The 17,857-nt window shown below is 35.7% G+C and overlaps 3 protein-coding genes across 3 annotated transcripts; 2 read left to right on the top strand and 1 right to left on the bottom strand.

Annotated features, from left to right (window-relative positions):
- Positions 1 to 788: 788 nt before the first annotated feature.
- LOC130846199 (olfactory receptor 4K2) lies at positions 789 to 1,742 on the top strand. Its single transcript, XM_057724286.1, has one exon. It carries the CDS (start codon positions 789 to 791, stop codon positions 1,740 to 1,742), a length of 954 nt encoding a protein of 317 aa, XP_057580269.1.
- An 11,593-nt stretch (positions 1,743 to 13,335) lies between these two features.
- LOC130844667 (V-type proton ATPase subunit G 1-like) lies at positions 13,336 to 14,692 on the bottom strand. The gene is made up of 2 exons (XM_057720783.1): positions 14,684 to 14,692; positions 13,336 to 13,725 (listed from the first exon to the last, which is right to left on the bottom strand). The coding sequence occupies exons 1-2, from the start codon at positions 14,690 to 14,692 to the stop codon at positions 13,336 to 13,338; spliced, it is 399 nt and encodes a 132-aa protein (XP_057576766.1).
- Positions 14,693 to 15,443: 751 nt separating this feature from the next.
- LOC130844668 (olfactory receptor 4K15-like) lies at positions 15,444 to 16,415 on the top strand. Its single transcript, XM_057720784.1, has one exon. It carries the CDS (start codon positions 15,444 to 15,446, stop codon positions 16,413 to 16,415), a length of 972 nt encoding a protein of 323 aa, XP_057576767.1.
- The last annotated feature ends 1,442 nt before the right edge of the window (positions 16,416 to 17,857 follow it).

Below are 17,857 nucleotides of genomic sequence, written 5' to 3' on the forward strand. Positions count from 1 at the left end.
TTATAAATATTTGTAGAAGGAACATATTCCTACTTAAGAAAAACAAGAAATACAGAAGAAAAGAAGTTAAATGCCTTTCCTTGGGCTGTACAGCTATATTGTAGTACAAGATACTCAGTCTTCTTCCACTGGGTAAATATCAGCAAAAGCAATTTTCTTTGTGTTTCTGATGGGTCTCAATCAGATAACTTTTATCTGTGAATATGTTAACAATTTTCTGGAAATTTACGAGTTCTGCCACTGTTGGTTGAAGTCTCTCTAAAATGTTGCTTAAGAGCACGTCACTTATATGTGATATAATTTTCATATGTTCTTTCAGTAAGGATAACCTCATGGATGAATTCTAAATGACTAAACGTGTGTGTGTGTGTGTGTGTGTGTGCGCGCGCGCGCATGTGTGTGTGTGTAACACACTGTCAGCCCAGAGTAAGTGCTTAGTTAATGTGAACTATTATCTTTAAAACTGTACAGACTAACAGACAAACATATGGTTAAGTAGATCTGTTCAGGATGATATAATCTCATCTGGATTGCCTTGTTAGAACCAGAAAGGAAACTGTTATTTTCAACATCTATGACTTAACTGGCATTTCACCATGATCCCTAATAGCCTGCCTTTCAAGCCAATGTACCCAATGAAGATGGAAAGAATACTAAAGATAAGTTTTCATAGAGGAAACAAAGTCTATGAAAATGGATTCTTGGAAACAGAGCTTTTGCTTCAATAGACTCATACTTTCTCGTGATTTTTTTTCTTTGATGCAGGTTTCCACCTATCAGTCAGGACAATGGACGTGGCCAACAAGTCTACAGTTTCTGAATTTGTTTTGCTAGGACTCTCTAATTCCTGGACACTACAGATGTTTTTCTTCGTGGTCTTTTCACTGTTTTATGTGGCAACAATGGTGGGTAATAGCCTCATAGTCATCACAGTTATAGCTGACTCTCACCTGCACTCCCCTATGTATTTCCTGCTCACCAACCTTTCTGTCATTGATATGTCTCTTGCTTCCTTTGCCACCCCTAAGATGATTACAGACTATCTCACTGGACACAAAACCATCTTCTTTGATGGCTGCATCACCCAGATATTTTTTCTACACCTTTTTACTGGCACTGAGATTATTTTACTTATGGCTATGTCTTTTGATAGGTATATTGCAATATGCAAGCCCCTCCACTATGCTTCCATCATAAGTCCCCAGATATGTGTTGCTCTTGTGGTGGTTTCCTGGGTTGTAGGGGTCATGCATTCAATGAGCCAGGTCATATTTGCTCTCACATTACCATTCTGTGGTCACAATGTGGTAGATAGCTTTTTCTGTGACCTTCCTGTAGTATTCCAGCTGGCATGTGTGGATTCTTACCTCCTGGGCCTCTTTATGATCTCAACAAGTGGTATAATTGCCTTGTCCTGCTTTATTCTTTTATTCAATTCTTATGTTATTGTCCTGGTTACTATCAGAAATCATTCTTCAAAAAGATCATCCAAGTTCCTTTCTACCTGCACAGCTCATTTTATTGTTGTCTTCATGTTCTTTGGGCCCTGCATCTGCATCTATATGTGGCCACTAAGCAGTTTTCTGGTAGACAAGATCCTGTCTGTGTTTTATACCATCTTTACTCCCATTCTGAACCCAGTAGTCTATACTTTGAGAAATGAGGAAGTAAAGGCAGCCATGAGGAAACTGAAAAGTAAGCTTCTAGATTCTAACAAGGCAACTCCATTGCATTATTTTTAGTTTCAACTTCTAGTTTTAGCTAACTTTTAGTTTTATTCCTAAGCTTTAAGTGCCACAATTTTTGTGTATACAGCATGTGGTGGGCTCTTATTTCTTATCAAGTTGCAATTGCCAAAATTTGTGAAAGCACAAGTTCATGTTAAAACTATTCTCATTACATATATTTTAAATATACTTTAAATTTCAGAAAAGCAAGCTGACAGAAGCAATTTCTTCCAGAAGAAAAAAATATCTTTAAAAATGCCAAAAGTGATAGTTTCAGTTAGGAAATTCAATGTTAGTATTCTATTCATTGGAAAAGAGGAACGGAAAATGAGAAGAGAAAGTATAGATCAAAGGAGAACTAGGAGATAATGACATTTACATACAACTAACAACTGAGTTACTCAGAGAATTGTCTCTAAAGCATGACAAATTAGTAAATTTCTGTAAGCCTTAAAAATTCAATACTGCTATAGGTGTAGCCTCTGATAATGATTTTCTACATACATCACTAAACTCATTACTACTTAACATTTAAATAAATTTCTGAGTTCTATTAAAGAAACTCTGGGTATATTTTGTTAAAAATATTGATGAGGTCCAAAGAAAACACTGTAAGTAAAGTCACTATCACTCACGTTTAGCTAATAAGTAAAGGAATATAGCCATAATAACACCTTCTGATAATACAGACTGAATAAAGAGGCTAGAGAATTCTGCAAATAGAAAATATTATGAAATGAATTTCAAAGCAGTACATGTTGCTTCATACAGACACTAATGTCAGTTTAATGCCGGTAAAGTTAAAACTAGAATTAAATTAAGAGATACAATTTATGATAATGGTGAACTAATGGAGAGCTTATGCTTTTCTTTTAAAGTATTATATTGCTTTAACACTTTCGTTAAATGACTTTTTCCTTTTAATATGTGGATGCAAATGTAAGAAGTTTGTACTTAGTAATACACTGTCAGTGTAATAAGTATATTTCTGTGAACAATTTTTTAAAAAGAAAATACTGTTTTAAATAATGCTAGGTTCAAAATTAGCCTGAAGGTACACAAGGTATCACTACCACCTGCTGGTAGATACTGAAATTGCAAGCATTGAAGGTTATGAGAAATCTGGATGCCTTGCTTTACAAATCATCTGCTTTAATTGATGGCAAACCTTAAAGAATGAGCTGCTATTTGGAATTTACTGAATTACTTATACTTATGAAATATGGTGTCCAATATATTACCCAACTTGTATCCATGAGAGGAAAGATCTACTGCAACCACAGTGTTTGATAAATATCAAGTTGTTTTTCTTTTCTGGCATTATTGAGTAAATAGCAAAAACCAAGAATTATATACGCATTAATTACCATTGACAAGGTAGAAGTTAAGAAAATGAAATTCCTAACTTTTCATTTTAAGCCAAACGGTAAGAGGGATTTGTTTTCTTCCTCGGTGTGTCTTTAAATTTTATTCATTAATGTATTAAACAAAAAAGGGGACAACTTTACAGTTTAAAAGTGGGATATTGTGTTTAAACCTAGGCATTTTTGAAATTGTAGAATAAAATGTCTACAGTATTAACACAAGAATAAAATACGTTTATATCTGCAAAATAATAGCATAATTCTATAGAGATACAAATGGACAAATTTTGGTTGTATGTATAAATTTCCTCTCAATTTCAGTTACATATGCAAAGATGTTCAGGATCAAGGAACTCATTTACATAGAAAATTTCTAGGTGGTGTTTTAGAAATACTCCAAATAATTCTTTCAAATAATAATTTATTTGAACAGGATATATGTTTTTCTAAATTTATTTATTTTATTTATTGGCTGCATTGGGTCTTCATTGCTGCATGCAGGCTTTCTCTAGTTGTGGAGATGCAGGCTACTCTTCATTGCGTTGTGCGGGCTTCTCAGTGCGGTCGGTGGCTTCTCTTGTTGAGGAGCACAGGCTCTGGGCACTCAGGCTTCAGCAGTTGCGGCACGTGGGCTCAGTAGTTGTGGCTTGTGGGTTCTAGAATGCAGGCTCAGTAGCTGTGGCGCACAGGCTTAGTTGCTCCGCAGCATGTGGGATCTTCCCAAACCAGGGATCGAACCTGTATCCCCTGCATTGGCAGGTGGATTCTTAACCACTGTACCACCAGGAAAGTCTCTGAACAGGATACATGTTTTTAAATGAACTGCTTTTTGCAAGGTAAAACTCTGGAGTCTTTTTAAAGGGATGTCATCAATCTTCTTTGCTTATGCAGATAATTCTAAAAACCCAAGTATATTTGCCAAAACTTCAACAGTATAACTCATCAGCAGATGACTCTGTAAGGCAAGTCAATAATGAGATTGAGTAGTTGGATTGATAGTAAGGCTGTGTAGCTGAGAATGAAAAATACCACAGATAGCCTCTGGAGAACTTCCATATACAAAGGGAACTACCGCCTTCCCTGATGGCTCAGCACGAGGAGTCAACATACGCAATACCTCTGCATGTTATGTAAACACTCAACTCTTAATTAGGAGCCACAGGTGGATTATTTTATCACCGTGTCTCCTCGACATGCTGCTGACACTCTTTTACCAAGTACAGTGATATGGCCACAGGCTCCTTAAATAGTAAAGATGGTGCCATGTGCCACTAGGGCATCTAAAGGCAGAAATAACATTTTGCAAAGCATGTTAGGTGAAGAGAAGCCAGCTAGTATAAACATACCAAGTTGAGGATAGCTTTAAATGGTCTGAATTTCCAATTACACAGCTGAGGAAATATTGAGATATGGAGAATTTACAAGAAGTCTGACAAAAAACTTCATATTTCCTTAGGTGTTTGGGAAGCTTGGCTCTGCCAAACCTATAAGCTTTTAAAAATTGTAAAAAGCTGTTTTGTAAAATTAAGCAATATATCAAATGCAGTTGAAAAAAACTATAAAAATCAGGTCTAGATGAAATGATAAAATGTAAATTGTAATATGTGAAGGAATTGGATATATGTAATGACAATAAAAACTGTAAATAATACATACTTCCAAAAATATTTAAGGAAGATTTCAGAATACTGTAGAATGTAATGATGGTGGGTTTACATTGAAGCCTAAGGTTTAGACACCCTGCTCTGCATGGGTTTCTTCCATGCTGGAATGGACCCCAGCAACTATTTTTTCATAATTTTGACTCTTTTCGTCTTGAAGAAGTCCCCTTAGATTGCAAAAACTTTAGGCTCTTCGGAACCTAGGTCCATCCTGAGTGTACAGGCATCTTTTTACGATGGTTAAATGCCATTTCTACTGTTTGTTGGTGCTGTAATCTTGAACACCTAATGCCCCTTAGCCTCAGTTTCTACATCTGTAAAAGGACATAGTAATGGTACCTGCACCACAGAGTTGCTTGAAGAATAAAGGAAGTTATTCATATAAAGCACATAAGTCCAATAAATGTTATTATACTATGTTTCAAAACAACTCTGGGTATTTTTTAAAAACTTGGTACTCTCCTGAGCTAACAATTGACGTTTTTAATTTGAAACGTAAATTTTTATTTTATACATTTAAAATATATGTGTCTGTATATGTGTGCATGAAATTAATGTGTATTAGGATTAACTTGAAAAATTAAAAGTAATTTCCACTAGAAAACTACACTGGCTCTCATACTAATTCAAGCCTCCAGAAACTTGTTTTTCTCACTGGTCATAATTTTTGTGAATCAAGAGAAATTCCAAATTTTTGTTTAATTATTATGTGATTGCTTCTTTACAATGAGTAATTATTCAATAATTGATTTTAGGATGGATTTTCACCACAATTTTGGTCAGAATAAGAATGATGATGTTTGATCCTCCCTATTATTAAGATGAAGGCATAGATAAATGCATAGATTAGTGGATAGTAAGTAACTCAGATAGATAAGTACAACTTTGTATGTGAACTGTTTTATGTGAAGATTTTTCTACATTGATAAGGGCCTGGGATAATGTGATCACTGCACTCTGTTGCCAAATGGAAGAAGTTCTTGGTAGATGCTATCATTTGAACATGTTCAGACTCTTTATAGACATGTTTCCAAACTTAAGCAATGACCAATGAAACCTTGCTTTTCAAATGAGCTTTTAAACAAAACAGTTAAAAGCAAAGTTGACGAGAAGGCTGAAATAACCCTCTTCTCTCCCTGTGTCTTCCCTATTACTGTTTTGCATGGTGATTTTTGGATGCATGTATCTAGATTGAAAATGAGGAGGAAAAAGCAGCCATGGAAACATAACTCATGTGAATTTCTTGCATGTACTCTCAGATGCCAATAAAATGCACTGAGCAATTTGACAGTCTTTCAGTTTACATGCTTCTGTTATGATGATTAATTTTATACAGATCAGGGTACTTTTTCATTGTGAATTATTCTTAATGCTATTAGTTATACTGTGAGGTAAATATATACAACTTATGCTGGAGTTAGAAGGACCAACATCCAAATAAGATTGGAACTGTGACTATGATTGATGTAGTCTGCCTCTATGGTTGCTGGTATAACTTAATTGACACTTTATCTTTTTATTACTTTTTTTGTTGTTAAAAGCATACATATACACATACACACATACATGCATCCCAACACCTAGCATGTACTAAAATATCATGTTTGTGTTTTTATATTTTAGTCTGGTAATTTACACTGCTAATGTATGGAAAAGATGTATACTAATTTACATTTATTATCTCTTTACAATTTACTTTGTTATTAAAGAAAATGTTTAGGCCTAGAGGTTCCAGGTTTTTTCCCTTTCCTAGTAATCTTTTTATAGCTACTAATTGCTAGCCTGTTGTTGATTTGCCTAACTTTGTTTTCTGCCTTATAATTCTGCTAAGACTCTGAAGTCATCAATAAAAGTGTAATTTTCCCCTTTTCCTCATCCACCACCCACCAAAGGCAATTGAAAGGAGAAAGTGTATCTTAGGCTGAAAATACTACTGGTAGAAAGCACACTTAAATTAGGAATTTGTTTTAACATAATTATGTATCTATCTCTATTAACTTTTGCATCTTGTCAGGGTACAATTATGTTGACTGGCCTTCAGCGAAGAAAACAGAAACCACTGAATTTATTAAGCAGATTTAACACAGTGCACTAGATGCTTACAAAATCACTGGAAGAGCTAGAGAAGTAGGACTTGGAGGCTACTACTGGAGTTGTTGGGTTCCAGAATAGACCACAGTAGTGAGATTTTAAGGTCAAAAAGCCTCGGTGTTCCTGCCACTACCTCACTCCTCAACACCCGTGAAGCTTGACAGAGTCACTAGAATGCAGGACAGGCCACCACAATTACGTCTCTCTTGCATCTCATCATCTTGCTCACCAGCAGCGATTACATGGGTACTGCGCTCCGCCTCACCCCTGCCTTCTAAAGCTCCTGTTGGCACATCTAGCTGGTGGAACCTAATTTGCATAGAAAACCTTGGCTAAAAAAAGTAATTTATAGATTTCAAGTTTTTTATGCAAAAGAAAACATCCTAGAGGAGGATGGATTGGAGGCTGAGTCAATCAGTAACTTCTATCATAATAATACTGATTTTTCATCACCATAAGCTTTTTATCTTAGGGTAAAACCGAGGTAAAGAAAAATACACAAAATGTATAGCCTAATGAAATATAAGGCACACACTATTATAACTACATCTCAGGCCAAAGTGGAACTTTACCAGTTACCCCTGAAGCCCTTGAATCTGTCCTTGTCAAATAGAGTTCCTATTTGGATACAGGAGTCCTTTTGGATCTGCTGTCCCCATCTCTCATTTCACATAGGCTTTCACAAAAGGAGAAAAATAAGTTCGCACTGAAGCAACAAAAATAATTATTGTGCAAGGAGATTACATGGCTTTTCCTTACTCTAAAGGAAAAGAAAGGAAATATGTGAATATATTATGACCTAGCTCAAGTAAGGCCGATTGAGATTGGCCTTTCTGTGTGCCTGTTTTACCTAAACCTCATTAGTAAAGCACACATACTCAAAAAGAAAGGGGAGAAAAACAGACTCAGGACTTTCCCTGAACCAATCACTACTCCTTTATCTGTGGTCTAGGGGATAGCTCTTTCTGGCTAGACAGGCAATCTGCTCCCATCGCAGGTTTTGCCTCTTGGACTGACAGTTCATTTCCTAGTTCATCTGCAATAAAAATGTTTCACAATGAATGAAATAAACTTTCAAACATTGATTCAGATTAATTTTCTAACCTGATTGCATTCTTAGTCCTAAAAATGCCTGCTTTAAGAGGAAAAAGATTACCTTCTTCCTTTGAATGTGAGTACTAATGAACACTTCCAATTCACACAGCAATGCCTCCATCTTTTCTATAAATCACCTGCCAACAACAATAAAACAGCAATGATAACATAAACATTAATAAAAATGCCTACTTTTTTGTCTTTTTCTTAATTTTCAATGACTATGCAGATTATCTTAGCCTAAGCTGCTGTTTAAACACACTTTCTCAATAACTTACAAACCAACCCGTTCTCCAACAATTGCTGTGGAAAAAGATTTGCAAAGATTCATCTAAGGAACACTACACCCCAAAATTAAAGTGTGTGTGCTCTTTCCAGGAATTCATGTAACATTTACAAAAACATGATTAACATATAGGCCTTAGAATCTCCATAAATACCAGAAACTCTATTATTATACAATGCAATAAAAATATGAAATGATAAACAGTCCTCCCTTACCCAACCTCCTTCCCCTTCCAAAAAAATAGAACTCTGTGCCTTTGGAAATAAGGAAAAGAAAGTCATTGTAAGAAAGTCATTAGTTTAAAAAAAATCATAATGGCAATGACAAAAACATTTAGAATTGAGTGATACAAATAGACTACATATCAAACTTCCAAAGAATATTTTAAGACATAAATACCATGTTAAAATATAGAAAAAAATGTAAGCTTAGTGTTCTACATAAGAAATTAGGGGGGAAAAACCTAAAGAAGAGTAAAAGAGTAAAAGGATAAAAATTATAAAGATAGCAGAAGATAATGAAATTTTCTCTGGCTCTGTCTGTGAATTTATCTTAAAACCAATGAGGATACTAGAAGAAGGGGGGTTTGGGGGTAATTTCATTTTTGTACATTGCATATTTATGAGTTTGGATTTGATGAGGGTAGCTGAACTAAGAATGACATGGAATAAAAGATTAATTATAAAGATTAGACTTTACACAATAATGAGCAGGTTGTTGCTTTCAAAGCTGGTAGTGAATCTGAAGTTGCTGTAGGTCAGCATGTTGCAGAATTTGACCCTACGAGAAACCAAGCACTACACTCAGAGAGTTGGAGAACTCAGGTTTATTGAGCCGGCGGCACCAGACAAGTAACGCTCCAAAAATTCCAGGCACCCTTTCGGGCCAGTTTTCTCCTTTTATAGATTAAGACATATAGCTACAGTTGGTACTAACTGATTGGTTACACAGTTTCTATAAACTACAGGTGGTTATGGAATGTGGGGGTTGCTAAGGGTTACAGGATGCAGGAGTTGCTAGGGGTTACAGGACGCGGGAGTTCAGACAAAGGCGAGCAAAGCCAGAAACAGTACATTTTATACTTATTCAATCATTTCTATGTAATTATTAACAGGCAGGGTTCACATAGCAGGCCTCAAACTATAGATTTCAAATCTTCCTTATCAAGCAAGACTGATGGCTGAGGAGCTATAGAATCTAAAGTATGTTGACAGCATACAATTGAGATCATAGAATTGGGTCTTCTATTTTTCTACTGTGATCATCGCTTCACTTTGGAGTGTTCAATTCATTTGCATTTAATGCAATGATTGATATGGTGCATCTACAAGTTTGTGATTTGATTTCTATATGTCCCATGTCTGTCTTATCCTGCTACTCCCTTTAATAGTGCGATGATTTCCTCCAATGGCTTTTTAGTTTTCTTAGGAGAAATTAAAAAACTATGTAATATTTCTTATCTAGATAAATCCCATACACTCTAGATTTAAGCCATATTACATTTCTTTTAGTTCTTCAGTTTTACACTTTCACCAAGTTTTACTTCTTTACATACAGACATAGGCTTTTTTTTCTGATTAAAAATGTCCCCATCCATCCATAACCTAGCTAACTCTGGTTCACCCCTTACATATCAGCTGAAACCTTCCATAAATTTTTCATATAAGATCAAAACCTTCTGTAATGTACTCATACCACTCTCTACTTCCTCTGCGGTAAAATAGGTACAATTTTACTGTAGTTATCTGTCAAGGTATCTGTCTAAGAATACACATATTCTGTGAAGTTAGGAACTATATTGTAATGTATCCCAATGTATTCCTAACTTATAGTTTAGTAACTGGAAAATAATTAGTATTCAATGACCATTTTTATGAAGGAATGTATTAAGAAATTTCAACATAGCTGGGACTTTGACTCAAGAAGCTCATAATATTATTATGAAATAATTTCAACTTAACTAGGACTTTGACTCAAGAAGCTTGTAATGGGACAACAAAGTAAGCTATATAATACAAAGAAGGTATAAATACAGTTAAAAGCATAAGTCATTTTTTTTAACTTCTTAATGATTCAACATTGAAGAAATATACAAAAGATGAGAAATTTTTCACATGGTCCTCTGCATGCATTATTATTACCCAATTTCAACACTTACCAACATATGTCTAATTGTGGCTTTTCCCCCTATGCACCTAAGTAAAATTGCTAGGTACAGGGTGAATGGTTTATATAATTTTATAGACACTGCTAACTGCACTTCTATAATAGCTGTTGCATTTTGCATTCTCACTCGCAGTATATGAGAGTGCTTCTAGGCTGGTCAAGAGACTGCATTGTGGATTTTGAATTTTTACCTATATATGAGAGATGATATTTCAGTGTAGTTCTACTTTTAACACAGAAGTTCTTCAAATAAAAGCAAATAATTTTGTGCAGTTATCAGTGAAACAAAAATACAGTTCTTGGAGAGGGAGGATAAAAAAAAGGATCAGGATTGCACAAAATAAAAAAGGACCTATACTATACAAGTAATCATTGGAGATTAGAAAAATGGCCATAGATTCACATGCTGAGGAGATTAAACAATTCAAGAATATTATGTAAAAGCAGAAGACAACAGATTCACCCAGATGAATTTGTTTATTTCCTAGAAAAGCATAAGTTGCCACATTTTCTTAAGGAGAGGAAGAAAACTGAAGTCGCCAATAACTAAGGAATACATTGAAAAAGAGGTTAAAGATGCTACCCTATGGAACTCACAGAACACATTCAAGTTTAAGTATGAAGTCTTCCAAAACTTCAAAGAATAGATAATACTAGGAAGTAAAAATTCTTTTCTGAGATTTCCAGCTCATTTAATGAGTCTATCATTGTCTCAATACCAAAATTGAATGTGGATAGCACAACAACTTCAAAATACTACAGACCAGTTTCATTTGTAAATCTATGTGCAAAAATCCTACATAAAAAGAAATTAGTACATTAAACCCAGGTTATGATATTCTCATACAACATATCATAAGTAGGATTTATGCTATATATGCAAATATATTCACATAGGATGCTCAATCAGTGATATTTAATAGTTAAGATTAAAAGAGGAATTTATTGTATATTCTCATTGTGGGGGATCAGATGTTCTCTGCTGAGTTTTTCCATATTATGACTAAGGTGGTGAATATCACTAAAGATTCAGTTCTTCATAAAATATTTCAGAAATTCTCACATGAAATTTTCCTAAATCTATTTCAAACACAGTGCCTGTAATCAGTAGAGTTAAGATGCAGGGACAGAGCTCTGGGAGTTGAGAGAAAACTGAAAGTGATTTGGCCCTCTGGACTGAAACCATTTCCCTGTTCAAGGAACCAGCAAACTTCTAATGAGAAAGAATCACCATGGGACACATCTACCTTCCCATAATCCTAGTTCATTCCCCAGTCCTGAACAAAATAGAAAAATAATAAAGTGGGTGAAACAGAGTGCTGAGAAGAAGCGGTTTGCCTAAGTCATTATTTATCATAGTTTTACATATCTGATTCAGCCTTCTTATAGGGGCATTTAATTTAAAAGAAACAAAAACTTGTTTCAACTTTCTTGAAATCTACACATAATTAAACCAGGTATGTTTTCTTCATTTTGTGTCAAGCACTTGCTTGATCCACTTGCTTTGGATTTTTTTCTTTGAAAAATGTTAATGAGAAAATTAGAGAAAGAAACTTGGAGCAATGGCTTGTGATATTTGGACCTACAGTTTTGCTGAAATTCTTTTGCCTCAACCACAAAATATTTACATCCATGTCAGTCTGGCATAAAATTTTACTTTTGTTATGATAAAAAATGGTTTAAGGATCAATTTCTATAACATATGAGCCGATTTTTAAATTTTATTTTAAAGTCTTTCTTCTGAAAAAGTGAGCAGAGGAGATTCTACAAAAGCATAATAATATTTTATATTTGTCACTTATTTATCCAAGCCCAGTGCAGCACCTAGACAAAAATGGCACTCAGTAGAAAGATACAGTGTTTTCTCTGTGAGGGTTTCTGGCATTCTCCCTGCACCCCTTTCCCACATTCATTAATTTCTCGTTCATTTTCACTAATAGAAAGTTGTCATTTCACAGGTGACTGACCAAATTAAAAGGTATGGTCAAGAGTAGTTTTATTCCCAATGCTTTCTTAAACCCATACTTTCTCCTTTTGGATACAAATTCCCTTCCCCACAAGAAAATGCAACAGAGAGGATGCCCCTTCCACTCCAAGTGATAGTTATTGATCTCAATGTCCTTTGGAATGGTTCCATTTTAGTTATTTGGTCACAGCATTTATTGTTCATTCTCTGGGTTGTATTTTTTTTTTTTACGCTCAAATTGGAAGAATCTTTGCAAAGTGTAAGATAACAATAACCCATCTAGCAAATATTATCAGAGAATAAAATTCTCCAGGCTAATATTTTATTTTATTTTATTTTATTTTATTTTATTTTATTTTATTTTATTTTTGAGTCTTTACTTTTAAATGATTATTAGTACAATATCAGTACACCGAGTAGTAACATGTAACAAGTTCTTGAATTCTATCATCTAGTAATTCTGAATATGAGAAACTAAAAGCAGCCCATACTAGTACCCATTGTTCTAACCCTTCGCCAGAAAGGACTATTTTAAGGCTGGCTGCTGCTTTCACGTAGGTTACAAATAACTACTTACTACTTTTTCATAGATAAAGCCCCTGACCTTCAAGAAAGATTTAGGGAAAAAAAAAATTTAATCCCTTTCTTAAGAAAAAAAAAATTTTTTTTAACTATACCTAAGAAAGAAAAAGTCAGTGTTGATAAAATGCCACTTGCGCGAAAAGGCATAGGAAAACAGAACATATATCCATTAAATTTCTAAGAATATGAGGTAAAAAGATAAAATCTTTGGATAAGCTCTAATTATGTACAAAGAACCTACGTTTGCTATTCTGCAAAAAGTGAAGGGACCTATTATATAATACAGAAATAATTTAATGCCTTTTCACAAGACTATAACCCAAGCCTTGCGAAAGCTTCATATTCCATGAAGGCATCTAAAATGTCAATCCACGGAATGGGTGTTTCTCTTCTTCCCCTATCCATTTATGCGGTAGTTCTCATGGATTTCTAGCCGGATGTCGCAAACAAAGGCCAAGAGGTTATCCAGGACTTCAACCCTATTCTGCCGGAAGTAAGTCTGGAGGATGGTTATCTTCTCCTGCGTGTCCTTCTGCATTTCAGCGCTGCAACTGCTGTGGGATCCCAGAGCGGCAGCTTCCTTGGGCTTGAACTCCTTCTCCCTCTGCAGGCGGTTCTGTTCAGTTTCAGCCTGGGCTGCTGCTTTGGCCTGCTTCGGCCTCCGGTTCTTTCGTTTGCCGGCCTCGGACCCTTTCTGGGCGGCCCGCTTCTCGGCCTGGAGCAGCTGCCGGATGCCCTGCGACCGACCAGCCGTGGCGGCGGCGTCTGGGACACCCCTGAGACAGGCCTAAATCGGTTCGCTCGCCCCCTCGCGTCAACTGACCCAGACGCCCACAGGCTAATTATTTTAAACTAAAATTTATCTCTTTAAGCAAAAAGCATTAACCAAATATATATCACTTCCTTTCTTTTTAACTAGAAAGGGCTATTATTATCAAGTTCATTTATGGTACATTTAGTACTATATAATGGGGTTTTACGTCAACTGCCTAAACCCAGATCCTCTCATCTTCCACTCTGGATAATTCCATTTGTCACAAACTCTTACACCATACCTTTCAAATTCTATTAGGGACTCTACTATCAAGGGCTGTGGAAAGCGTTCTGAAGCCCTGGAATAATGTTCTGAATGTGTTGCTTGATGGTAGTATCATACTGAGCATATTAGTTAATCTGAGACTCTGTTTCCTCATGTGAAAAATGGGAACAAAAACCTTCTCCTCACCAGATTATTATAAATACTTTAATGCTGACAAACCATATGTAAAAACACTTCCAAACTAAACAGTTTTGCCCACTGACATCATCCTTTTTTATACATTTTTTATAGAGACTGACCCTTATCACTTCTAATTATAACATAGAAAATGAAAAGTGAGAAACTTTTTCCTAAAAACAAAAAAACAAACAAAACAAAATAAAAAAATCTATCTTCTTTCCAACTAAAAGATTCTTGTGCTTCTAAACACATTTTTAAAATGAATTCTCAAAGTCTTCTCTATTTCTTTGGAAGCTCTCTCTGCATTCTTCCAAAGAAGCTGCAGAGAGAACACAGGCAGAAAGGATTATTTTATAATCTTTTAGCAAATTGCTTATTATCTCAATTGTGTATTATCTTAATTGTTATTTATTTATTTTCATCTATTGTTATTATCTCAATTTTGCCTAGTAAAATGCATTGTTGGATATTTATCAAAGAAGATACCTTATTTTACTAGATCAGAGAAATCCTAGTCAAAACCTACAAATTCCATATCCTGGATATAATTCTTCTTTTGGAAGTTTCCTGATTTGATAAGTGAAATGTTACAGCTGGTCTTCAAATGATTTACTTTTCAACTATTTTAACTGAATCAGATCTTTGCATTTCATGGCTATCACCTTATCTACTGATATTCTGTACTGAATATTCTGTCCGTCTCAGTTCACTTATTTTCATATGGTACAGTGTTAGCTTCAAGTGAGTTTACTTCAAACCAAGACAGCTATCATAACTTCAAAGACAATATGGATTAAATGGTTTTAATGGTGTGGTAGTGGAGGTTAAATAATAGGGAAAGAACAGATATAGTAAAAACCACAGGTCTTTTCCTTGTAAGTATGGTCTCTTGCGAATTCTCTAAGAATTGAAGCTGCTTGTAGATAATCCCATGTGGATAATGAAAATCAGCAAGGCAAGAAGGTAGTACAAGAATCTGGATACCTTATCACCTCCTATTAATTGTGGTATTTGCAATGTAGATTTAATTTTTGTTTAGCATCAGATTTAACTCACAAATGTACAAAAAGGAGTTATTGATTTACAATATCTGCACCTCATAGCTATTCTTCATTAGTAAGGATAACTGAGAGAAGAATCTATTTATTAAAACTACAGATAAAATGTTTCCAAATTAGGAATTACTACAACATCTTAAATTAATGTTGAGAAGAGCCCTTCAGGACCAGGGCTACTTTTGTTGCTCTTGACAATAATTTATTAGAGTTTCTCTTTGCAGGTACTTCATGGACCAAGGGAATAATTCCAGAGTGGCTGAGTTTGTGTTACTGGGACTCTCCAGTTCCTGGGAGCTCCAGTATTTCTTCTTCATGTTGTTTAATTTCTTATACATCATCATTGTGCTTGGCAACTTCCTCATTGTCCTCACAGTGATCTCTGAACCTGCCCTGCACACACCCATGTACGTCATGCTCAGTAATCTTTCTGTTCTTGATGTGTTTCTCGCCACTTATGCAACCCCCAAGATGATCCATGATTTCCTTCATGAACCCAAGACCATCTCCTTTGAGGGCTGCATGGCCCAGATATTCTTACTCCATGTCTTTGCTGGTGGTGAGATGGTGCTCCTTGTAGCAATGGCATATGACAGATATGTAGCCATATGCAAACCTCTCCATTATGCAACCATCATGAACTCGTGCAGATGTACAGGTCTGGTAGTAGGCTCTTGGGTGACTGGGGTCATGCACTCCCTAAGCCAGTTAGCTTTCACTGTAAACCTGCCCTTCTGTGGCCCAAACATAGTGGACAGTTACTACTGTGACCTTACTTTGGTCATCAAACTTGCCTGTATGGACACATATGTCCCTGAAGTGTTGATGCTTTTGGATAGTGGCCTCATGGGAGTGACTTCATTCTTGCTCTTGCTGATGTCCTACACAGTTATCCTGGTCACTGTGCGACGTCGTTCCTTAGTGGACATGACCAAGGCCCGCAGCACTCTGACTGCCCACATCATTGTAGTCAGCCTCTTTTTTGGGCCCTGTATCTTCATCTATGCCTGGCCTTTCAGCAACTTCCCCATGGGTAAAGTGCTTTCTGTGTTCTCTACGGTTTTCACACCTATATTGAACCCCATTATCTACACATTGAGAAATAAAGAGGTAAAATCGGCAGTGCTTAAGCTGAAGACCCGGTATGTACGTTCAAGGCTCCCTTCTCGGCTGTCTCTCCCAAGACAAGATGTGTTGAGTTGAGTAGACAGAAAGAAACTTGAGGAAACATGGACTTTCCCTTTTTCTGTTGACCACCATTGTTTTTAAAAATTACTTTATTTGTTTAAAGTGATAAAGGTAATGCATGTCCTTTGTTAAATATTTGTAGTAAAGAAGTTTACATGCAATTATACATTCTCTAACCACACTTATTTTTGCTATAGTTTTATAGTTTATAGTTAATTTTTTTACACATGCTACCTAACATCAGTGACAAGATATTTCACAAACTATTGTACAATTTAAATTGTATGAGTATGTTACTGGCACAAACACAGACATATAGATCAATGGAACAGAATAGAGAGCCCAGAAATAAGCACAAGTACTTATGGTCAGTTAATCTACAACAAAGGAGGCAAGAATATACAATGGAGAAAAGACAGTCTCTTTAATAAGTGGTGCTAAGAAAACTGGACAGCTACATGTAAAATGAAATTAGAACATTTTCTAACACCATATACAAAAATAAGCTCAAAATGGATTAAAGACCTAAATGTAAGACCAGAACCATAAAACTCCTAGAAGAAAACATAGGCAGAACACACTTTGACATAAATCATAGCAATATTTTTTTTTTGGATCTGTTTCCTAAAGCAAAGGAAATAAAAAACAAAAATAAACAAATGAGACCTAATTAAACTTAAAAGCTTTTGCACAGCAAGGAAACTATCAACAAAATGAAAGACAACCTACTGAATGGGAGAAAATATCTGTAAATGATATGACCAATAAGGGGTTAATATTCATACAACTCAACATCAGATAAACCAACAATCCAATTTACTATTATTTTTTAAAATAAATTTATTTATCTTATCGGTTTTTGTTGCTGCACACGGGCTTCCTCTAGTTGATGTGAGTGGGGGCCACTCTTCGTTGTGGTGTGCGGGCTCATTGTAGTGGCTTGCCTTGTTGCAGCACACGGGCTCTAGGCACGTGGGCTTCAATAGTTTCAGCACATAGGCTCAATAGTTGTGGCTTATGGGCTCTAGAGCACAGGCTCAATAGTTGTGGTTCATGGGCTTAGTTTCTCCGCGGCATGTGGAATCTTTCCAGAGCAGGGCTCGAACCCGTGTCCCCTGCATTGGCAGGCAGATTCTTAACCACTGTGCCACCTAGGAGGTCCCACAACCCAATTTAAAAATGGGCAGAAGAACTGAATAGACATTTTTCCAAAGAGGGCATGCAGATGGCCAACAGGCACATGAGAAGATGATCAATATTGCTAATCATCAGGGAAATACAAATCAAAACCACAATGAGATATTACCTCAAACCAGTCAGAATGGTTATCATCAAAAAGAACACAAATAAGGAATGCTGGCAAGGATGTGGAGAAAAGAGAACACTTGTACCCTGTTGATGGGAATGTAAATTGGTACAGCCACTATAGGAAACAGTGTGGAGGTTTCTCAAAAAAC

The sequence above is a fragment of the Hippopotamus amphibius genome, chromosome 2 (genome assembly GCF_030028045.1).
Source record: "Hippopotamus amphibius kiboko isolate mHipAmp2 chromosome 2, mHipAmp2.hap2, whole genome shotgun sequence".
NCBI classification, from domain to species: domain Eukaryota; kingdom Metazoa; phylum Chordata; class Mammalia; order Artiodactyla; family Hippopotamidae; genus Hippopotamus; species Hippopotamus amphibius.

What these genes read in the sequence shown, in the direction of transcription:
- LOC130846199 (XM_057724286.1), top strand. Translation starts at nt 789, where the DNA reads ATGGACGTGGCCAACAAGTCTACAGTTTCTGAATTTGTTTTGCTAGGA.
- LOC130844668 (XM_057720784.1), top strand. Translation starts at nt 15,444, where the DNA reads ATGGACCAAGGGAATAATTCCAGAGTGGCTGAGTTTGTGTTACTGGGA.